General features: G+C 41.4%; 1 protein-coding gene across 1 annotated transcript; it reads right to left on the bottom strand.

Moving 5' to 3' along the window:
* Nucleotides 1-4,715: 4,715 nt before the first annotated feature.
* Nucleotides 4,716-7,767, bottom strand: krt94 (keratin 94). Its single transcript, XM_058641376.1, has 8 exons — nucleotides 7,257-7,767; nucleotides 6,829-6,911; nucleotides 6,558-6,714; nucleotides 6,300-6,461; nucleotides 6,038-6,163; nucleotides 5,248-5,468; nucleotides 5,137-5,150; nucleotides 4,716-5,054 (listed from the first exon to the last, which is right to left on the bottom strand). Exons 1-8 carry the CDS (start codon nucleotides 7,683-7,685, stop codon nucleotides 5,005-5,007), a joined length of 1,242 nt encoding a protein of 413 aa, XP_058497359.1. The 5' UTR covers nucleotides 7,686-7,767; the 3' UTR covers nucleotides 4,716-5,004.
* Nucleotides 7,768-20,999: the final 13,232 nt, after the last annotated feature.

The raw sequence follows: 20,999 nt of genomic DNA, 5'->3' as shown, positions 1-20,999 counted from the left end.
ACTGTAAGCAATCGTTTCTCCAAACCTTTAGATGGCACTGTTCTCCCACTGCGAAATGCTTCATAATCCCACCCAAACCTAACCAAACCAAAATGATTTGAACACTGCACTTGAAACGTCTTCATGCACCCAGGCTGTGACATCATGGTCCATGAAGAATTTCTGTTCTTCGTACGCAGGCGATTGTAGAGAGTGAAATGCTTGTAGGGCATTTAACAATTCATCCATAAATAAAACTAAAATAAATCTGTGCACATTTGTAAGATTTTTCTGATAGCTGCCAAGGTGTTGGGAAACAATGTTGCGTGTTTGTTTTGGCAGTTGCTTGCACGCTGACTTAATTCCAGGTGTGATGAATTGCTGTGTGGTTTTGGCTGTCACAGGGTGCAGCATCTGTCTTTCTTCAGGTGTATCTCAGCTTTTTATTAGGAGTCTAATTATGGGCAATTGTCTGCAGCTATTTGTAATTGGTTAAACACTATGTCGAAAAACTTTTGTCAAAAAGCCACACACACACACACAACTTGCAGAACATCCCAGATTTATTGCTTCTTTTGATTTATGTATTTCCTGCACATTGTAAAATCAGTCAAGTTTTACACTGGTACATGAACACAGCAAAAACATTTGCAGAGACAAAAAGAAAGCTTGAATAAAAACTTCTCTTCAGTCAGATCTGGTTGTTACACTTTGTCCTGACAGCAGGTGTGGTTACAGACTACTCTTCCGCTTCCCTTTTCCACCACTCCCTCTCTCAGACAAACACACTGGTCGCCTTTTTACACTTCTTACACCTGGTTGTTGAGTTCACAGTGAAGCACCGAGGTGTGTGCACAGCCAGCTGTTTGACCCATTGTATCATAGGTGTGTTATTTTGATAGCCTAGGTTACTTTGAAATGGCAGAGAAGTGGCTTTATGCTTGGTTTCTGTGTCTATTGTTAGACGAATGTGATGTTGAGAATGTGCAGACAAGGACTTGGGTTTTCCGCCATGAATGTCAGGTTTCACTCACTGTGTGTTAATGGTAATTTTAATGTGCATTTAAGTCAGACTGTAAAGTGAAGAGCAGCAGTTGGGGGCAGTGTTGTATTAAACTTTGTAGAAGGGAGTGGCGCTGTAGAGACCTACACCTCGACATGCAGAGTCAAGATCACGCTTTAAGTTCTTACCGTTTACTGCCAATGTGAATTTACTATAAAGTAAAATTTCGATTCTGTTTTATTTCATTGGTAGCAGCCCTGGCTTTATTTATTTAGGTATACAGTACACCATATGTGCTTGTTGCTGAGCTGTTTTTGTGGCATTACCTCATACTGAACATCAGGTTCATATTGCCACATTTTTTTACAACCGGTGCTATGAATGCCCTTTTGTTGAAGTTTATTACAAGCCACGGGCTCACAAAAAAAATTGGAAAATCAGAGTCATGCTACAGGAGCATCAGCAGTAGCAGTTTTGTAGGGAAAATGTGCCTCACTCTGCCACCGAGCACTTTTGATCTGTGTTTCTATTAACCGAGCATTGGCTCTCACTTTTACGCTCCTAAATGGGGCTTTCAACAGAACGCATTTCTTTAAACACATGGGTGTCTCCACCTAGTGCATGCTGGGATATGTTCCAGTACACATCCACCCAGCCCATGGGAGGCTTACCAAGTGACTGCACAAAAATCATGTTTTGCACTCACCACAGAAAGAAAGAAAGAAAGAAAGAAAGAAAGAAAGAAACGTCTCCACACCGAGATCAGACCTATACTAAGTATAAGCTTGTTCTTTTATAATAGCATGCAGCACAGATACTATAATACTGTTGTAAGCACCGAGAGCCCCGCCCATGTAGGCACATCCTGATCCTTGAGCTCTAGTGATTGTATGTAGGGTGTGGTTCCTCAAACCCGTCGTACTTGTTGAACAGCCACCCCGCACTGCACGACCACAGCAACAGCCACATTACACTAAAAGACAATACTCATTGCTTTAAACTGTATTTAAAATAGTGTTAAAGGACTGACAGTGACTGGTCATGCTTGCACAGGACAAGTAAGCGCTTGGCAGGACCTGAAAGATGGTTTGGCTCTTGTTCCACTCTCTAACTCTCAACTGTTCCTACAGTATACGGCTCGCTGCAGCCTGGACACACAGGAGCTTTCACAGGAAGATCTGATGCCATGCAGTGTCCAGGGCCTTTAGCAAAGAGGCAAGGCATTCCTTTCAGCCTGTGTGTCAAACCTAACACTGGTCAAGAATAGAGTCCGCCAGCCAAGTGAAGAAGAATGTTCCCTCTCTCTCTCTCACACACACTCACTCTCACTCCAGACCCATAATGGACTTTCTGACCCTGAACAGCATTCCTGCTGATGCAGACCTCAGACTCTGGGTTTGCCTGCTGCAGATATGACTAATACTTAACTAAACATTTCACTGATATGCAAGATTAATTGGAGTTGTAAAATGCCACAGTGGAAACACAGTAGACCTACTTTCAAGTCTGACTTTCAACACTTTTTCACTTCAAAAAAGAAGTGAGTGTTTCCCCTTTGATAACGCTGCCCTGTTCAGTGCAGCTTTGGCTGCTGTTACAGTGAAACACAGAGTTTCTCTCCAGTCTTCTATTCAGCTATAGTTAACATAATTCCTAAAAACCCTCAGTTCACTTCATCAGTGGTTTACCCGTTCACTCGTGAGTACACCTGCACCTGCCGAGATGTCTGTTTCCCACCTATGCATCTTCCCATGATTTGAAAACTTTACAATTCCTAAAGATGAGGAAACAAAGTATGGAAATGATATTAACAGCAACATTCAGCTACTTTGGTCCCCAGTAAAGTGTGTGTGTGCATGTGCAGCGGCTCTGCTTTAAATTGTCAACAACACGTCGTTTACAGATGAATATTGGGTTTGTGGTTGCACAACAGAATTTTGCGTGCATCATGGAAAAGTTCCTGCTGCTATCACGGTTATCAAGACAGACAGAGAGAGAGAGAGAGAATCAACGGTGGCTTTCATGTTCCCACTGTGATCTTGCCACTTATCAAATTAAACGGAAGTATTTCATGACATCAAGGGTGTAACATCACAAAGTGACCTCACTTTGTGCCGAGGCCTCAGGCTGTAGGCCCTGAACGGCAAACAGCCAAAGACGGGGAGAAAATACTGCAATGACTGTTGGCAAATTGGCTCTGCTTCTGCTCTCATTCCTTTGTGCGGCCACGTGGAGACAGTCGGCCTATTCTTTCCTCTTTTCATCTCATCTACCAATCATGATTAACCAAAACTTTTATTTTTTTATAACGTTGTACCGATGTTGTGCCAAGTTAAGGGTCTGCTGCAAATTAAGCAATTAGTCAAACCTCTCCCATTTTCAGTTCAATAGCATTGGAGGTGGTTCAGTAATCATTCATACAAAGAGCCCAGTAAAAGCAAGTTAACAGTGTAGTTGAGAACCAACCACTTGGTCGTTGTAGTTGTGTGTAGCCACAGTCTGTTCTTCGTCGGCCCCACTTGCTTTGCTTTAGAGCCAAAAGATTGACTTGATTAAAAATGAATCCTCCCACTGTAACTCTCATGTCTTGTGATTGATGTTTCCGGATCCATATGTGGGCAACTCCTGCACAGGAGACATTTATTTATAGTGTCTTCTTCAGAGGATCAGTGAAACGAAAACCACCAACACAGAGTGAAGTCTTCAAAGAACATTTTTACAGTTTTACAGTTTGCTATAGACAGGCCCAGAGGGGTTAACACATATCTGGGTAAATCTGGGTCTGATGTTGCTGCGTCGTCTTTCTCTAAACCTCTTTTTTTTTTTTTTTTTATCTAATTACAAGGATTACTGGAAGGGCTTTGTCATCAGCTATCATTGTAACTTTACAGGAGACACTGATGTGCAGCAAACTGGGTCCAAATATGGGTGAGTGAGGCTTCACAGAGGGGAGTTGGATTTTGCAATTTGATCCTCCCCATGAACTCCCTCCTCTCCAAAACCAACATTACACCATCATGGGAGAATTACGAATTCTTCACAGGATTTCTCTGTCACTGCTGACCTGTGTAGCATGCAAAGGCTCAAAGACTCCTCTCGTTCACATACACACAGTTCTTCAACTCTCACAACATTCATGAAGTCACCACAGGCCGATGGAAGTCCACCCTCACCTTTATAAGGACTGCTCTTCGATCAGCCACGATCGATAGGAGTTTCATAAAAAGGGGCCAAAGTGCTTGTGCAGATAGCAGCCGTTTCCACAATGACTCTCTTTGTTTAGTTAGTGTTTACATTCCCTCTCAGGTTTTGTGCCCTGATCCATGTGTGTTCCTGTCACTAGGTGACAGACTTAATGTAATGCTGTTGAAAAACCTAGGGCAAAGATTAGTCAGCCGCTGGGGTGTGCCTTGTTTGAGAAACCTCTCTGGGCCACTCACTGTGTTTGCTCACATAACTTTTCTGAAAGTTTCCTCTGGTAGTTTTAAAGTTGTGAGCGCATCAGTTGAGCTCTCTTTTCCCTAAACCCTCACACTTTCCACCCTGGAGCTGTTTAGCCATTGTTCACCCTTTTCCTGAGCAGCTCCTGTTACATAACATAACATTTCCTCATATCCCACCCCCTGAATGTAATGCGGTTGCCATGACAACTTTGTAAACAGAGTGGCTTTATGGGGGGGGGAAGAAAAATCTTTTTTTTCCCAAGACAAAAAGCAAAGCACAAAACAACACATTTATGTTCATCGGCAGATTTATTTCTTCAAACTGGTCACAAACACAAACACACAGCATCAGACAGTTCTTCTTCTGAATGACAAATGTTTCATACATCAACTTTAACACAGGCTTCTCTTCTTTCTTTTTCTTCTTTTCTCTTCACTTCACTGGACAAATCTCGTTTTTCTTTTTTTCTTTTTTAATCAGTACAGTTTCACTCATCTCGTGTAACAGCTTTTATTACTCGGCGTGTGTGTTTGTGTCTGCGTGTGTCTGAGAACAGCTTGTTCTGCCGGTTGGACCTTTTAGCTGGAACTACGCACAGTGGTGGTTGTGACTGTGGTCTTTGAGCCGCCTGTAAAAGACAAAAAATGTTCTTTTATTACACCAACCACACTGGAGTCATGTGATGTCATGTCATTGTTAAAATCACGTACCTGAACCAATTGGTCTGTGATGAGGGAGAGAAAAGGTAGAGAGAGTCAGATTTCCAAATTCCAAATAATCACATCAGCATCATTCCAATGCTCCTGTATCACAGTGTCTACCTGGACTCCTCTGTTTCCAGCAGGCTCCTGTAGGTGGCGATCTCCTGCTCCAACCTGCTCTTGATGTCTAGCAGCATCTTGTAATCGTGACCCTGTTGCTCGATGCTGGCGCGCACATTGGCCATGTCTGTTTCAAGCATGTTGATTGTGTTCTGGAAGCTGGCGAGCATGCTGCTGTAACGGTTCTCTGTTTCTGCTAACGTGTTCTCCAGCGCCCCTTTCTGTTCCAGAGGGCAAATGAAAACAACTCAGTTCATGCACATGCATCAGCCACACCTAGAATTATGTATTTCAGACAGACACAAAAGCATGTCTACTTTCCCTTTTTTTAAAAGTAATAATTTAGCGTTGTGAGTGCCACTCTGGCTGCTAGCTGTGTTTACTGTTAAGCAGGAGCAGCGTGTAGCTCTTGCAGGGAGTTTTAAATGATTAACTCCAGCTGGGCATGGCAGAGGGAGTAGAAGTGGGTGGGAGTAGGACTTTTTGAGCTGTCCAGTTCAAGAGTTCTGCAGTTTTTCTTCACACTCTTTTATGTGTTTCAGAATTTGAGCAGATGTCTGAAATATGTTCCTCAGCAGAGACACCTCCCTTCTTTTACTCTCCATCTCCCATCATTCTTATCTCTCTCTCTCCTTCCCTCCCTTCTCTTTTTTAGTAAAACACCCTTCTTCAATCCTCTATCACTGGCTGACTCTCTTGACAAAACAGGGATGGGGGATTTTTGCTCATATAAGGAAAACTCTGTGAGATGCCAACAGATGGTTTGGAGTTTTTTGTTTTTTTTTCTCACCATGCTGAGCTGAGACTGCAGTTCAATCTCCAGGCCCTGCAGTGTGCGCCGCAGGTCACTGATCTCTGTCTTGGTCGTCTGGATTGTCTCTGTGCTGATGGCCACCTCCTTGCTCAGGACTGTCGACTGGAGCAGAGAAATAAAGTTGCAGTTACACGTCTTAGTGATTGCTTGTTTGACTTTCACACAAGATTATGTTTAATTACAGGTTGGAGTGTGGAGGGTGTAGACCCAGGCATTTGCAAAGTGTGGGTAATTTCACCTTCTCGTTGAACCAAGCCTCCTGGTCGCGACGGTGTTTGTCAGTGATGGACTCATACTGGGCACGGATCTCCTCCAGGACTTTGTTCAGGTCCTGTTGGGGCGAGGCGTCGACCTCCACGTTGATTGTGCCAGTTAACTGAGAGCGCAGTGCTGCCAGCTCCTAAACAACCAATGGGAGAATGAAGTGAGCATTCAGGATCTTTTTTTTTACACCAAATTTCCGACTTTTAAAGCAGGCTCCCAGTCTCAAAGTCACCTCTGCGTGATTCTTCTTCAGGTAGGCCAGCTCATCCTGCAGGCCTTCGATCTGCATCTCCAGATCAGCCTTTGTCAGTGTGGTCTGGTCAAGCAGACGACGCAGGTTGGCGATGTCGGCCTCGACGGACTGACGCATCATCAGCTCATGTTCGAATCTAAAAGGTTAAGAGAACAGAAAATACATGGTGAACATCAACTGCTACATTTTCTCATCCTCCTTAGGCATTAACTAGATGCAGCCCAGCAGGAGTGAGCAGATTCTTTCTTACTTGGTCCTGAAGTCATCAGCAGCCAGTTTGGAGTTGTCAATCTGCAGCAGGATGTTAGCATTCTGGATGGTGGCATTATTGATCTGAAAAATACAACAGCAAAAATGGTAGTTGGTATAAAGGCAAACAAATCAGTCGGATTGGTGCAGTGGTGCAGTTGCATTAAATGGTTTGCACAACTAACTTAACATGTGTCTACAGTGAAACACTTTCTTCTTTGAGAAATCACACATGCACAATCATTTCATCAAAGTAGTATAGAAATAGTACAATCACTAGCTACGGCTCAATGGTCATGTCATAACGATGACATGACAAAGCTAAATGGTTACATTCCTACCCTTCAAAGCCTTCCCTTGATAATCATTAACCGCAATGCAAACATTTGAGTCTCCTGGTGTCTCGGCTGTGGAGATTGGCATACATACCTTGTCCTTCAGGTCGTTGATGATGGCCCAGTAGTTGCTGTAGTCCCTCTCAGCTGCAGGGCCTTTCTGCTCGTAGTACTCTCGGATTTGAATCTCCAGCTTGGAGTTGGCCGCCTCCAGAGAGCGGACCTTGTCCAGGTAGGAGGCCAGACGGTCATTCAGGTTCTGCATGGTGGCCTTCTCGTTCAGATGCACGGAGCTCTGGTCCAGGGCGCTGTTCAGATCAAAGCCACCGCCACCCATGCCCATACCCATGCCCATGCCACCGCCGCTCATCCCCATGCCACCTCCATACCCAGAGGAGACGGTGCGCACGGAGGTGGAGGCGATGCGTGGGGCAAAGCTGAGCCCAGACACACTGTGAGCCTTCATGGGAACAGAACTTGTTCTGTAGCTCTGGCTCTGTCTGATGCTCCTGGTTCCAAACATCTTGGACGACTGTCTGCTGGACACGAGAGGACAAGAGGAGAAAGGACTGTACTGCTGCAGGCTTTGGCAGGGCTGTGGAGTTTGATAAAGAAGGCAGGCTCCTGATATAGTGCTGGACCAGGGCGGGCCTGGGTGGGAGGAGGGAGGCAGAGAAGGAAGGAGGGGGTTTTCCTTTAAACTTTAACCACAGGCTGAGCAGCAGAACCTCCATTTGTTTTCTTTCAGTGACCAGATTTTTGTTTCTTTCCACTCCTGTGAGGGAACTATTATGTAATGTGTGAGTGTATGTGGTTCTGTGAGGATCTCTCTGGTACTGTGCACTCCATATATGTGCAATCATTCTTAGCAATACAAGCAGTTAGCACACGAGTCATTTTCTATCCTTGTACAAACAAAAGATGCAATTATTGTGCGAGTGTCCCGCCATAAGTCAATAATTACACCCAGCAAATAATATCTTTCATCAGTGTCAGACGTTACCCTTACACCAGAGTAACACTTGAATGGGAACATGTATTATAACACTCAAAGACGATTATGCTTTTGAGAAAAATGGTGACGTGCTGAGTGATTTGAATTACAAGCTTTGGCACTTGGTTACGTACATGGAGTTGCAGCCACCCAGATCAAGTGTGCAGGAAATGAATAAAAATCATAGCTGACTTGAGAAGCGGCATGAGAAGTTGGATCACAAAACCATGATTGTTTTTCCTATCTGTAGTCAAACCCATGTGAAGGGATTTTCCTGCCACACATTGTTCGCCATTTCATGCACAACATCCCCCCTCATTCCTGTATCCTGTGTGTGCGTGTGTGTACGTGTGTGTGCGTGTGCGTGTGTGTGCGTGCACACGGCGCGTCCGTCTTATCTCGGAGGAGGTCTCTGGCCAATATCTGGGCTCTTGTAACATCTGGTGTCAGCTGGGGGTCGGGTACCGAGTGAGTGTGTGTGTGTTCTTGTATGGCTTTGTGAGGACCAAAAAACTTAGAAATGTTGGTTTCTAATTGTAGTAGGTTAAAGTTAGGGTTAGGCTTTTAGTTGTGATGGTTAAGTTTAGGGTAAGGGGCGGGTTAATGCATCATGTCTATGAGTGTCCTCACTGTGCAAGAATGTGTGTATGTGTGTGTGTGTTTTGGTGTGGGGGTTGAAGGCACAGGGGTTCACCTCTGAGAGGGAGAAGTTAATCATGCTTCCTTTGAAGTGTGTGTGTGTGTGTGTGTATGACCAGGGATTGGTCGCTCGTCATTACTGTGTTATTATGTAAAATATATACATTCTCACTGTAAAGCAAACACATGGATTTAATCCAAATTAGAGGATTATTCCCAGAACACATGTAGAAAATCTCATGAAACATTTTCACGCAAACCGGAAAACTTTTTCTCAAATATTCTTATTTTTCATTTTAACCCTTAAAGGTAGGGTGGGAGATCATTTTTTATTGTATTGCTTAAAATCCTCTTCACAACCCAATTGTAACCAATTAAAGAATGCAGAAAAATGTCAGTCAGCTGTGGAGCGGACAGGTCTGTAAAAACAGCATCCAATCATATTGATGGTGATGCATCAATCAAACTTCCATCTGCCCCCCTCCCCTCTATGCACGTATACCTCTTTGTGCACTAGTCACGCATGCTCAGAAGACGACGCCAGCGCTTATACTGTCATAATGCAACATTATAACAGAAAAGGTGCCAACAACAGGTGATGGTTGCAAAGCGAAAGACCTTTTTTGGGGAAAGTTACCGCCAAGTGATGCCATGGTGGTGCTGTGTCCACTGGACAGTTAGGTTAATTTTACGTCTCTGTGATCTTTTGGGAGTATTTGTTGTTTTTCATCATCAAGTTGTCATTTGTATCCAAAAAATGTGCCGTCACCAAAAAGTACAGAAAGTTACAGATGCTGCGCAGTTCTCGTGAATCTGTGTTAATTACGCGTTCCTGTGCTCTGGAGACGTAGCTTCGCAGGAAAGTCTGATCCAACTGTTTTTCCAGGATCTCCAACCCTACCTTTAATTTTACACGACAGATCATAGTGTGAAGGTAGGAGAGAGAGAGTTAAGTGAACTGACAGCAACCAGGTGAGCTGGTGAACACCCCGTGTTGTAATCAATTTAAGAAGTAAGTAACTTATATATTTAAAGGAAGATTTGGGTGTTTTTGGAAATAGCTTTCGGTTTTTTTCTGTGACGTTGATGAGATCCAGTCGCTATTCAGTCTCTTCCGATGAGGACAAAAGTTTTATTTTTACCCATCAGCCTGTGAAACTGTAACTATGGAGAGGAAGCAGGAACTAAGAGGTGAAGTTGTAACTGCTGCTGCTGGTGTGTGCTGGGCCTCGTGCGTCACATTGTCTTTTCTGTTTTCTGTCGTCTGTGACAGAATTGCGTTTTTTTGACTAAATGAACCTTGGGAGTCAAAGTAAAGTGTTCATGTTATGTGCCTCACTTTTAGAACCAGAAATGTTGTCATGCCACTTTATGCGGCATGCTGACCTAAGTCATAGCATCATTCCAACATGAGTCATGTCACTTGGCACTTGACTCCCAAAACCAGGATTGTTTGAAATAGCTTCTCATTTCACAACTGTATGTGGTTCCTCACTCTTAAGCCTCTTCTAAATAGATGAGTTGAAAAACAATCCTAATGACACCTTGGGCTACATGTGGCAGCTCCTGTTGGAGATGTTAGTAAAAAAGGTCAAGATTGTATGTGTCGCTATGAGACTGTTTGAATAAACAGTCGTAAAATTTGTGTAGCCCAGTCATCATCTTATATCTAAAAATATAGAAACTCAGTGCACCAGGTTATTTTCAGTCTAAGCTAGTTTCATATTTAGCGTAAAGACACAAAAGAGTGGCATCAAACCAATTATTTTACACTCTGCAGGCAAATGCACCTTTTCCCAAAATGTTGAAATAAGAAAAGCAGGGGTCACAAACTCAAATGACCTGGGAGCCACTGAGCAAAGTCTGGTCAGTAAAGTCCAACTTTTTGATAACAAAGCAACTGTTCAGTCAAGGTGGGCGATGAACGATCTTAAAAATAAAATCACGATAATCCATCGGGATGTTGCATTAACAACATTTGTGACAGCATTTCACAGAATTTCAAAATAAAAGTGTTTGTTTTGATATGGACTGATGTTCATGTAGTTCACAGTTAACAGATATTGATGCAAAAATGAATCCCAATGTCACAGGAAAACTCCTTTTTAGGAAAGGAAGTAACTTCCTAACGTGTAACATGTTATGATTTTATAAATAATTGCTGAAGCCTTTTGTGGTCTGAGAGTAGAAACAAATAAAAAAAAAAGAGCCTTTTAGGGTCCTGGGTTACTCTTGCCTCAGCTGGACTTAATCTAGTCATGTCTTGTGTATTTCTGTAGCCTTGGATCGCTGTTAAGTGCAGTCTTACCAGACCTGTCACAGTATGAAAACAGAGAACTCCTCTACGCTGAGACCCTTTACTGAGACAACAAAAGATCCCACTTGAGCTTAAGGGGGGCGGGGGTATACACAAAACCCTGGAAAGTGCCGCTACATGTCCCAGGAATGCAGAGGAAGGACAAAGACTGCTTCAGTCACTGGTGTCTTTGTACCTGGAGCACTAACTGTTAATCAGCTGCAGCAATTTTTTACATCGACCTCAAAATTGTTTACAATCTTTTTTGTTATCACCAAGGCTGCAGTGCATTGTGATTGAGTTAGTGTCAGTCTCATGGATACAGAAGGCCGTTTCTGTGGTGTAGTGGTTATCATGCTCGACAAAGGTTTGAAACCAAGTGGAAAGTAGAGAAGAGCTTCATTGCAAAAATAACTTAGTTTTTTTGGACATGACAAAGCAGTTGAATCCTTGGGTCCAGACAAACAGGGATGGACAGAAAGGTGTTTGTTCAAGCACGGCTGTGTCTTCATTATGGTGGAAACAAAAGCACTCTTCAGTTGCCAAAGCTTAGTGATGACTCCATGGTTAAAGACCAAATGGATGTTTTTACTACAAACCAACTTTCTGAATCATGCACATGATTGATAGAGAAAGTGTCCTCTATGAAGCTGCAGGAAACTTACCTGTGTTTTCTCTGTGTTGCTTGAAGCACACAGAGTGGTTTCTCGTATTAACAAGAACGTTTCTTGTCTCCAAGTCTTTATCGGGCCCTGAGCTGAATGTTATTTGGGGCCCTGTCACCACCTACTTGACTATTATTGGTACAAATGTAACTTGGATATGTAAATGTGTTACTCCTAATGAGTGCAGTTTTGGTTTTGTTTTTAACATTAAAGGGCAGTGAAATCACAAGTGAAGCACTAAGTGCGGTGATACTGAACTTTAGACGAGCTTAATGGCTCTGGTTTTCAAAACTTAGAACAGATGTGCAAAATAAAACCAAAGAACATGAGACTTTTGAGTTATCTAAATATATCTAGATTTCTTTAATATGTTGTTGTTTTTTCCTTTTCTGCACACGCTATTGTTTGCTTAGTTCACTTATGCCTTGGGCTGTGACTGCACATTTTTACAGTATAATTCTGTGCACTTTGCTGTTTCAGATTCAGACGGCAGATGCTGAATCCTCCACGAGGACAACAAACTCTCTCATTAAAGTGGAAAAACTGTGGCAGTTTTAGGCTTCCATATAAATGGAACCTGTCTTAGGATATACTGTAATGTTATTCACTGTGGTGAAAAAGTTACACGTGTGTTTACAAATTCCACTCAGAGCTTTAGGCCCAGAATATGGATCTGTCATGGTTTTTGGCTGAGCAGGCCTAAAAACAAAGTATTGAGTATATTTAACCAATACAAACAGTGGCCTGCAAGAGTTGCACTAACTTAAAACAAACACACATGCTCTTATATCTTCAGCTAAATAAGCAGTTCTTCAATATCCTATTCTTATTCTCCTATTCTATAATATATTCTAGTCTTTGTAATATATCCTATAAACCTCCACCTGTCTTTTGTTAGGAGTTTTTCTTTATGCATTATGGGTAATAAACTCGGCAGAAATACCACTCCACCCTTTCCCCCCTTCAAATCCAAGTGCTTACTGAGATATGTGAAGAATTAATAAAGATAAGGTCCCTCTATAAAAAAAAAAGGCTGCAACCTTTAGTTTTTTTTTCCTTCCAGGCCTCTGTGCTGATAACTGATTTGCAGGAAGGACTCTACACCTATTGAACTGCTGTTTGTGTGTTGCAGTGCAACTTGTTAATTCTTGTGTAATGAGTCATGCAAAGGTGTCGCGTTGTGTTAATGATAGTTTTCTGTGCTGCGGTCTCAAGTTGCGACGGGAAGAAAGGCAAGTTTGACTGCATTAATTAAAGGTTTTACTGTCATCAATCAGTCTCCAAATCCTGTGTGATTTACACTGTGAGGCAGCCAGACAACAACACCTCAATACACACTTCTTTCTGTCCTGCTAGGTTTGTGTTCAGTGCAAAAACAAAGACTGAAGGCTTGAGGAGGGATGAAAGGAAGTCCACGCTGTTCTGTTTCTAATATTAGGTATATATCACCTTGATGTTACAATGGGCTCAAGCCAGCATCCTATCATCCACTGTTTGTTTGCAGCTTAGCAACTATAGGCATCATAGACTCAGACTGTATGAGTCACTGCTCTGGTGTAAATCTGGATTGTTCTGAGCTCTGGACGGTCTGGATTCCTGCACCCGATCTCAGAAGAGTAACTTTGCACTCGTCATTCATTTCATGCATGTGTGTGGTTGGTGGGAATGAGAGGTGGCCGGTGTTCTCATGTCGCTCACAAGTCATTCACTTCCGTAATGAAGAGTTTGTCTGTCATTGCATGTCATAATACGATGGCATGTACCTAGCACTCACTTACCTGGCACATGTCACAGAGTCAGCATAAAGGCCAAGGGGTCTTTTTTTTCTCTTCATTTGTACTCTTTTTAGTTTACTGTCTTTTTTTTTTTACCAAAACAAGACAACATCACTACCTGGACCAGAAAGTACTGTAGGATGATGAAAATTACAATTACAATCACAGAAAAGTGGAAAGTGTGACGCAGGCCATGTGTACTTTTATCGCTGTGGTCACATTGCACAATTTTTTTTACATTCATCACATTAGTCACTGTGTCAGACATGAGTCTACACGGCGGAACATTGTATGAAAGTTGTGATGACAGTGGTAGGAAGAGCCATTGGGCCCTGGGTGCTGGACAAGATAATAATAATATTATGATAATAATAATAATTAAAGATATAAAACCTGCCTTAATACCCAGTTTGGAGATAATTGGCTATCTTGAAATAATGAATGTCTACATGATGAGATGAGATTAGATTTGATTCGTGGTAGCAGTGAGACTAATAGAATCAGCAAGAAAGGTAATTAATTAAATAAAAATATAATATGGCTCCGTAGTGGAGTGTGTTGTCTTCAGCTGGAAGGTTGACGGTTCAGTCCCTTGCTCCACTAGTCTATGCACAGAAGGCAACGTGTCCTTAAGCAAGACACTTAACCACAAGTTGCTCCTGACGCCTGTGCCAGCAGTGTGTGAGTGGGTATGATGGGTGTGTGACTGCACATAGTGAGTGGGTGTGAACAGGTGAATGGTAAAACTGTATTGTAAAGTGGGTGTGAGTGGTCGTAAAGACTAGAAAAGAGTGACATGAATACAAACTATTTACCATTTATGAAATACAATACAAAATAGAATAAGCCAAAAAAATGCCATAAATCAATGCCAGCAAAGGCTAAACAGAACCAAATGTTGTTGTCAATCTGTTCCAAGGTGATATGAGATTTGCTGAATCCACTCTGTGTGAAAGGCTAATCAGCTCTTTCTTGCACAATCGTCACCCACTCCCTCTTGTAATGCCAGACACAGACTGACAGATGCACAGTAATGGTGCAAGTCAGAGCAGCTCGAGCTGCAATGAAACACAGATGTGACCCTGTGTGGAGAGGCCTCAAAAATGTGCCACACCCCTGCACAGGCGTTATCACATTCTGCTCAGCTATGTGAGTCTTCAGTGTGCGATAACTTACCAGTATATCATTTCTCTGACGGAGGCTCTGCACCTCATTACTGACTAAACATTACTAAATGTGTCTTTATCTGCCTTTTAGAGATTATGTTTTAAAATACCCTTTTTTTCCACTTTCTTTTAGATGTTGTTTTATCATTATTATTATTATTATTATTATTATTATTATTATTATTATTATTATTATTATTATTATTATTGTTATTATTATTATTATTATTATTATAATAATAATTATACCTTTTGCTAGTGGCGCTAATGTTTTTTGTCTACTTGGACTACCTGTCCGGAAGAAACAGCACCACCATGTCATCCCTTTGCAGCCCTTTCTGGGCTTTCAGTTGTCACCACCGTTCAAACGTAGCACCTATGTTCACTCTGGTCTTGGATCGCTCTGCATCAGCCTTTTTCTTGGCAGTAGCTTTCCCCAAAAAACCTCAAAGAGTCTTTCTTTTGCAGCCAACACCTGTTGCTGGCACCTTTTCTGCCATAACGTTGCTGCAACTGTCTCTGGCGTTGTCTTCTGAGCATGTGCGATTAGTGCACAGGGAGGGCTACGAGCATCGGGGGGAGGAAGGGTCAGATGCTCGTTTGATTGATGCATCACCACCCAATGAATTTGTCCTGGCTGTTCAATAAGATTGTTTTTACAGGCCAGACATTTTTAATTTTTGTGCCAGTGCATTAAGTAATTGGTTACAATTGGGGAGTTAAGAGGATTTTAAGCAATACAGTAAAAAAATGCTCCAGAAAATGATCACCAACCACACCTTTAAAGGGTAATGATATGCAGCGAAAGCCCCTCCCATTCTCCCTAATTATCATCAGTGAAAGTTATTTTGGTTTAATGTGTTTTCAGTTTCTGGTGACTCTGATCGTTGGTCATTTAGAGACCATGATGTGAGAATGTCGCTGAATCTTCACATGATTTGTTGAGGTGTTTGGTAACACCGTACCTTTGTCTTTGAGATGAGATCACTTCAGTTTTATCACTTCACACTTTAACACAATACATTTCTTAGCACCTTAAAATTACTAAAACTATTTTTACACAAACCTCTTTTTAGTCCTTTTACCCCTTTTTTGTTGTCTTCCCCTTAACTCCCACTCTCTTGCTCTCGTGTGACATTGTCATTTGCATTTATTTATATTGACATCGTCTGAAATGTGTTTCAGACGATGTGTTCGTGTTTCCCTTGTTTTTGTCCCTGAGTGACCTGTTTCTGCCAAGTTTGTCAAACCTCTTTATAAATGTGTGTTGTGTTGTGTTTTTAAATGTGATTTGTCCAGGATGTGACCCCGCCTATCGCCCTATGTCCGCTCAGATTGGCACACAGTGCCCCCCGTGACCCTCATGTGGACGATAAAGTGGTAGAAAATGGATGGATGGTTTTTAAATGTGCCGTATAAATGAAAATAATCTATTATCATTACTGCATCACAATCCTCAGATAAAGTGATAGTGATAGACCTACTGTGATGAAGCGTGAAGAAAGGAGTCATATGATGTCACCTTCATGGAATTTCACACAGAACAAATGAAGTGTAAGTGTCCTGGGTAAATGCTTTCACTAACTCTCTGCACCTTTAACTCCGTGTGAACAACATTAAACTAAAGCTGCCTTCTGGACATGAACAAAACAAACATGCACTTCATTCCACTGTGAACTTCCCTATGCTACAGAGAATTATAAATACAGAACGAAAGCTATAAGTCACGTTGGAGACAAAGTAAAAAAAGGTCAGATACGTCTCTCTCCACGTGTTTGTCACAGAGCCACTCCCAACCCAACCTGCCCCACAGATGTGTGAGTGGAGGAGGAGATTTTCTGATGAATGGCACCATCTAGTGATCGTCCACACACTGCTCCCCGTGGAGACTGAGCACGTTCTGTCGCAGGCCCAAAGTGAATCACTGTGCCACGCCCAAGGGAAGCAAAGGGAGGGGGAGCTCCCTGTGAAAGTTTCTGTGCGAACAAGTGACATCATCGCTCTTATCTATTTTAGTTAGCGATCAGATCCACCACAGTCGAGAGTCAAACAATGACATCACCACGTTCCAAAAGCACTGCGAAATGAACCGATGCAAAGATGATCAAGTAACTGTCTGTGTGTACGTGTTGACAGTGAGCTGAAGATCGTCACAGTCACTCAGTGACTTCTTTGCAATTGTGCTTTCTTTTGCTCTTTTTATTTTATTATAATGTTGATAATGGATGTTGTGTTTTAGTTCTTTTACCCTGTGTGACAGTTGCCTGATGCTGATTCATCATTTCTATAAGAAACATTTCGAGAGAAATTGTGCAAAACCTTTGCCAAGTCCACACTTGTCTTTTCTTGTGTATTCCTGTGGAGATTTTGATGATCAAGTGAGACGACCAAAGATGGAGTTTCTGGAGTCAGAGAAGCTTTATTGAAGACAGCTCAGATCTGGAGAGAACTGAGACAATGCCAAACATCCTCTGGCATTCTCCTGTGAATCTCAGAGTTAAGGTATATCTTTGGTTTGGAGGAGAGCGGCGTCAGGTCAAGATGTCTGGTCCTTTGCCCCAGTTATGTTAGATTCAACAAAGATTTAATAAAGAACACTCTGTCGTCAAATTACGGATGCCTAGAGGCCTTTATGATTTGCCAGTTGCAACTGGTCTATACTGAGTTGTTAGGTCTGTGCTTAGGAATGTAAGTTGCTAATTTAAAGAAGGCCGAATAATACTTTTTTCTCTGACATCGTTACGGACTGATGTGTATTTATTTTGCTGGTGTGGCAGCATTACACTTCTGTACAAGTTTAACAACGAAATCATAATCATGAATCCACATTCACCGTCATCTCCGTCAGCCCCGGAAAAGTTTCATCAAAATCCACCCTTTATTTTTGGAGTAATGTTGTTCATGCAGACAAACATAGTTGAAACCTGCTCGACGGACGTGGTAATTAGATGAGTGTGGAGGATGTTGTGGGCACATTCCACACACACACACAAACTTACTTTTCAGTGGGAGAGAACATACTGTATGTATATATATACATATCTGTAATCTGTCTGCTGACAACAAAGTGCTGCAGAATCTATGTGTGTGTGTGTGTGTGTGTGTCAACTGAAGGAATCTGCCCGAGTGAGCAGGAGAAAGAGACAATGCACTTCTTGTTCTGGTTAGCAAAGGAAAAAAAGGTGTGTCCACTTTGATCTCTCTCTCTCTCTCTCTCTCCCGCTCTCTCTCTCTCTCTCTCTCTCTCTCTCTCTCTCTCTCTCTCCCTCCCCCTCTCCCTCTCTGTGGGTGTGTGGGTGTTGAGCGTAAAGGGTGCCGTGCTTGAACTTGTTTGGAAGTGCAAATCCAATGGTGTTGCACCATTCTTTGTGACACAACTTTGGGCTTTTTTATTTCCTTTAGCTCTCGCCTGCATCTTCACTGCAACTCACTTTCAGAATATAGCTCAATGCATTGATATGCACACAGTTTAAGTGAAAAGGCACACACCCATCATAGTCATTAATTGAGAAAAAACAACTTACAGTGGTGAATCTAAGGTAATTAGGTCAAGGTCAAAGTGTATTTATATAGCACATTGAAACTGTTGTGTTGTACCAAGTTGTACATGCTTAAAATAAAGTGAAAATACGATACAATACAACAAAGTAACACCAACATAATACATTAAATAAAACACACAATATAAACACCACATACAGTAAATGTATTTTTATATTTATTTATTTCAAGAACCATACACTCATGCAGATGTTTAATAGGCTTACTCAACAAGTTTCTATAAATTACTTTTAAAAAAACAATTATTGCGAGAATGCAATGCAACTTTTCAAGTTTTAAAGCTTTAAAATAAAGTTCAACATTAGGGAAAAACATTTCTTTCAAAAGGGACCTTTACCTGGTCAGAGCGTAAAAAAGAGCCTGTGCTTGAGCGTCACCTGGAGTCTATTCTGTGCACATCCATGGCCATATACAAATGTACATCGTATGGTGGGACAACATGATATTTAACTGCTAATTCAAAATAAACACACAAAACAAAACAAACACTGACCTTTATCCCTTAAGCATTAAGATTCCTTTTTTGTCATTGTATACATGATACAAAGACATTTAGAGCACTTCCTTAAAAGTGCACATGTACAAACAACAAGAAAAAAAAAACAGAGTAAAATAGGATTAAAAAAACAAAACAAATAAGAAACAGAGTAGAAAAAAGAATGGGCTCTTAAGTTAAAGCAGCTGTTAAGTTAAAAAAAATATATATTTTGCATGTGTGTTTAAACACACATTGCACAGCATATGCACAGTAGATGTTAATTCATGTGTAAATTCAAGGTGGTTCTGTCTCTGAACCTGTTTTCCAGGCTTTAATAAACCTGTAGTGCATCCAGAGGTCAACAGGTCAAACAGGAAACTGTGGTGAGAGGGTTCCTTTAGAATAATCTTTGTCCTTCTGAGACAGTGTTCTTTATAGGGAGGGAAGAGGGCAGCACTGTCTCCCTCAATACATATAATAATAATCTGAAAAATAATTATCTTAAATGTCAGGTGCACAATACAGTATATTAATTAGTAGTCTGTATTTTTATTATTATTGTTGTTGTTGTTGTTGTTACAACAACTACATCCCATTAGCCATGCACACACACAATAATGTTTTTTGCTTGAAGGCAAATGAAAGTGCTGACAAAATAAAATATGTAAAAACATGATGTATCAGTCAAAATGGGCCAAAGGTCACACACACATCATTCATTCACCTGTCCTCATCATTCACCTGTCCTCATCATTCATTCACCTGCTCATTTACCTGTATTTTACCAGATAAAATGTTAAAGAACCAGTTCTCATTTACAAACATGACCCGGCCTCGAGGCTCGAGTAGGAACACACACATAAACACATAGATACACATAAACATATACATGCAAAAAAAAATAAAAAAATGCACCAGTCAACATGGAGCAAGCTGTAAATCATGAGATCAAGATAAGACACGGCAGGGTAAGAGGAATTTACAGTGCATCACTATTCATTTTCACTATATGCAAAACCAGTTTTACACAGAATGTACACAAGAAGACTCAGTAAACAGCGTCACATGGAGGACTCACCTGCTCCACACAGTGCATAATATTCAGTGTTATCTAAAGTCATTTGCATTGTAAAGAAGTAAAGCTGGCTTTTCATGTTTTGTAGTGTAACCCTTGTGTATCCAGTGTATCACTGTAAAACACAAACAAACATCTTAAAACATTTAAAAAAGTCATTTATATTCACATCTTGAACAAATATGACGTGATTTAGCCTTTTTTGGTTACATTTCCATGTATTGTATTGTTTTGTTTTGTTTTGTCCTCTCTTTTTTGTATAAAAACATGTATGCTTAGTGTATTGTGCACTGACATGAATGACATAAGGACATAAGGAAGTTCTACTGTCATTGTGCTTCCACCACGAAATTTAGCTGGTACACTCTCAGTGGCAAGGCACATATTAAAAACTGAAAACATAAAATACAAAAACATGGACACAAACTGTATAAAACGGAAGCAATAAATAATGATAATATAGGTAAATGACAGATAAAATAAATAGATAAGAGCAGCAGCTGTATAAAGTGCATTTATGGAGTTAAAATATTGCGGATATTGCACACAATAGCACATTCAATCTGTGTCAATACAAACAAACAAACAAAGCATGACACAGTACACCCTCAGGTTCTTATATTCCCGCACCAGATCATTTGGACTGATTCACTTCACCTCTTTGCCAAATCGGCTGACTTTCTCTGTGCAATAAAACGTACAAATTGCAGTTATTTTTGTGGACTGTCGTGGAAAAATGTACATGTACGCCTTAAATGCCTCACCACATGCAAACATACCACGGCTGTTGCTGATCGCATGAGCTACAAGGAAAAATTTGTAACGTGTCGCAGTAGCACGGAGAAGGCGTGAGGAGCAGCTTTTTTGTCTCTGTGTCCCAGTGAACAAAAGAGGATTTCTAAACTGTCCTGTAAAATGTTTAAAAGGATTAAGGTAAAGTGGAAGAAAACCTGCTCTACAAGCCGATCATGCTGATCAGTTTTCTGCATGACCTGCAGGCTGCTGGGGCTGTGAGGACTGTGGGGGGTCAAAGATTCTCATAGCAGTTACACATCAGAGTATTAGACCGATGTGTAAAACATCCTATACAGTAAAAAGCACAGTGTTGTAAACCTGTAGTCTAATCTAAAAACCCTAAAACTAATCTGACTAGGAATTTAAAATGTACGAGCATTTGTTGGTGAAAGT

The sequence above is a fragment of the Solea solea genome, chromosome 10 (genome assembly GCF_958295425.1).
Source record: "Solea solea chromosome 10, fSolSol10.1, whole genome shotgun sequence".
NCBI classification, from domain to species: Eukaryota; Metazoa; Chordata; class Actinopteri; order Pleuronectiformes; family Soleidae; genus Solea; species Solea solea.
Note: the sequence above shows the minus strand (reverse complement) of the source record. Positions and strands in the feature narration are given on the sequence as shown.

Coding starts and splice junctions, on each gene's coding strand:
- krt94 (XM_058641376.1), bottom strand. CDS start 7,685: ATGTTTGGAACCAGGAGCATCAGACAGAGCCAGAGCTACAGAACAAGT. Junction 6,912..7,256: donor TCAACGACCTGAAGGACAAG/GTATGTATGCCA, acceptor TGTATTTTTCAG/ATCAATAATGCCACCATCCA. Junction 6,164..6,299: donor AGGCTTGGTTCAACGAGAAG/GTGAAATTACCC, acceptor TCTCTGCTCCAG/TCGACAGTCCTGAGCAAGGA.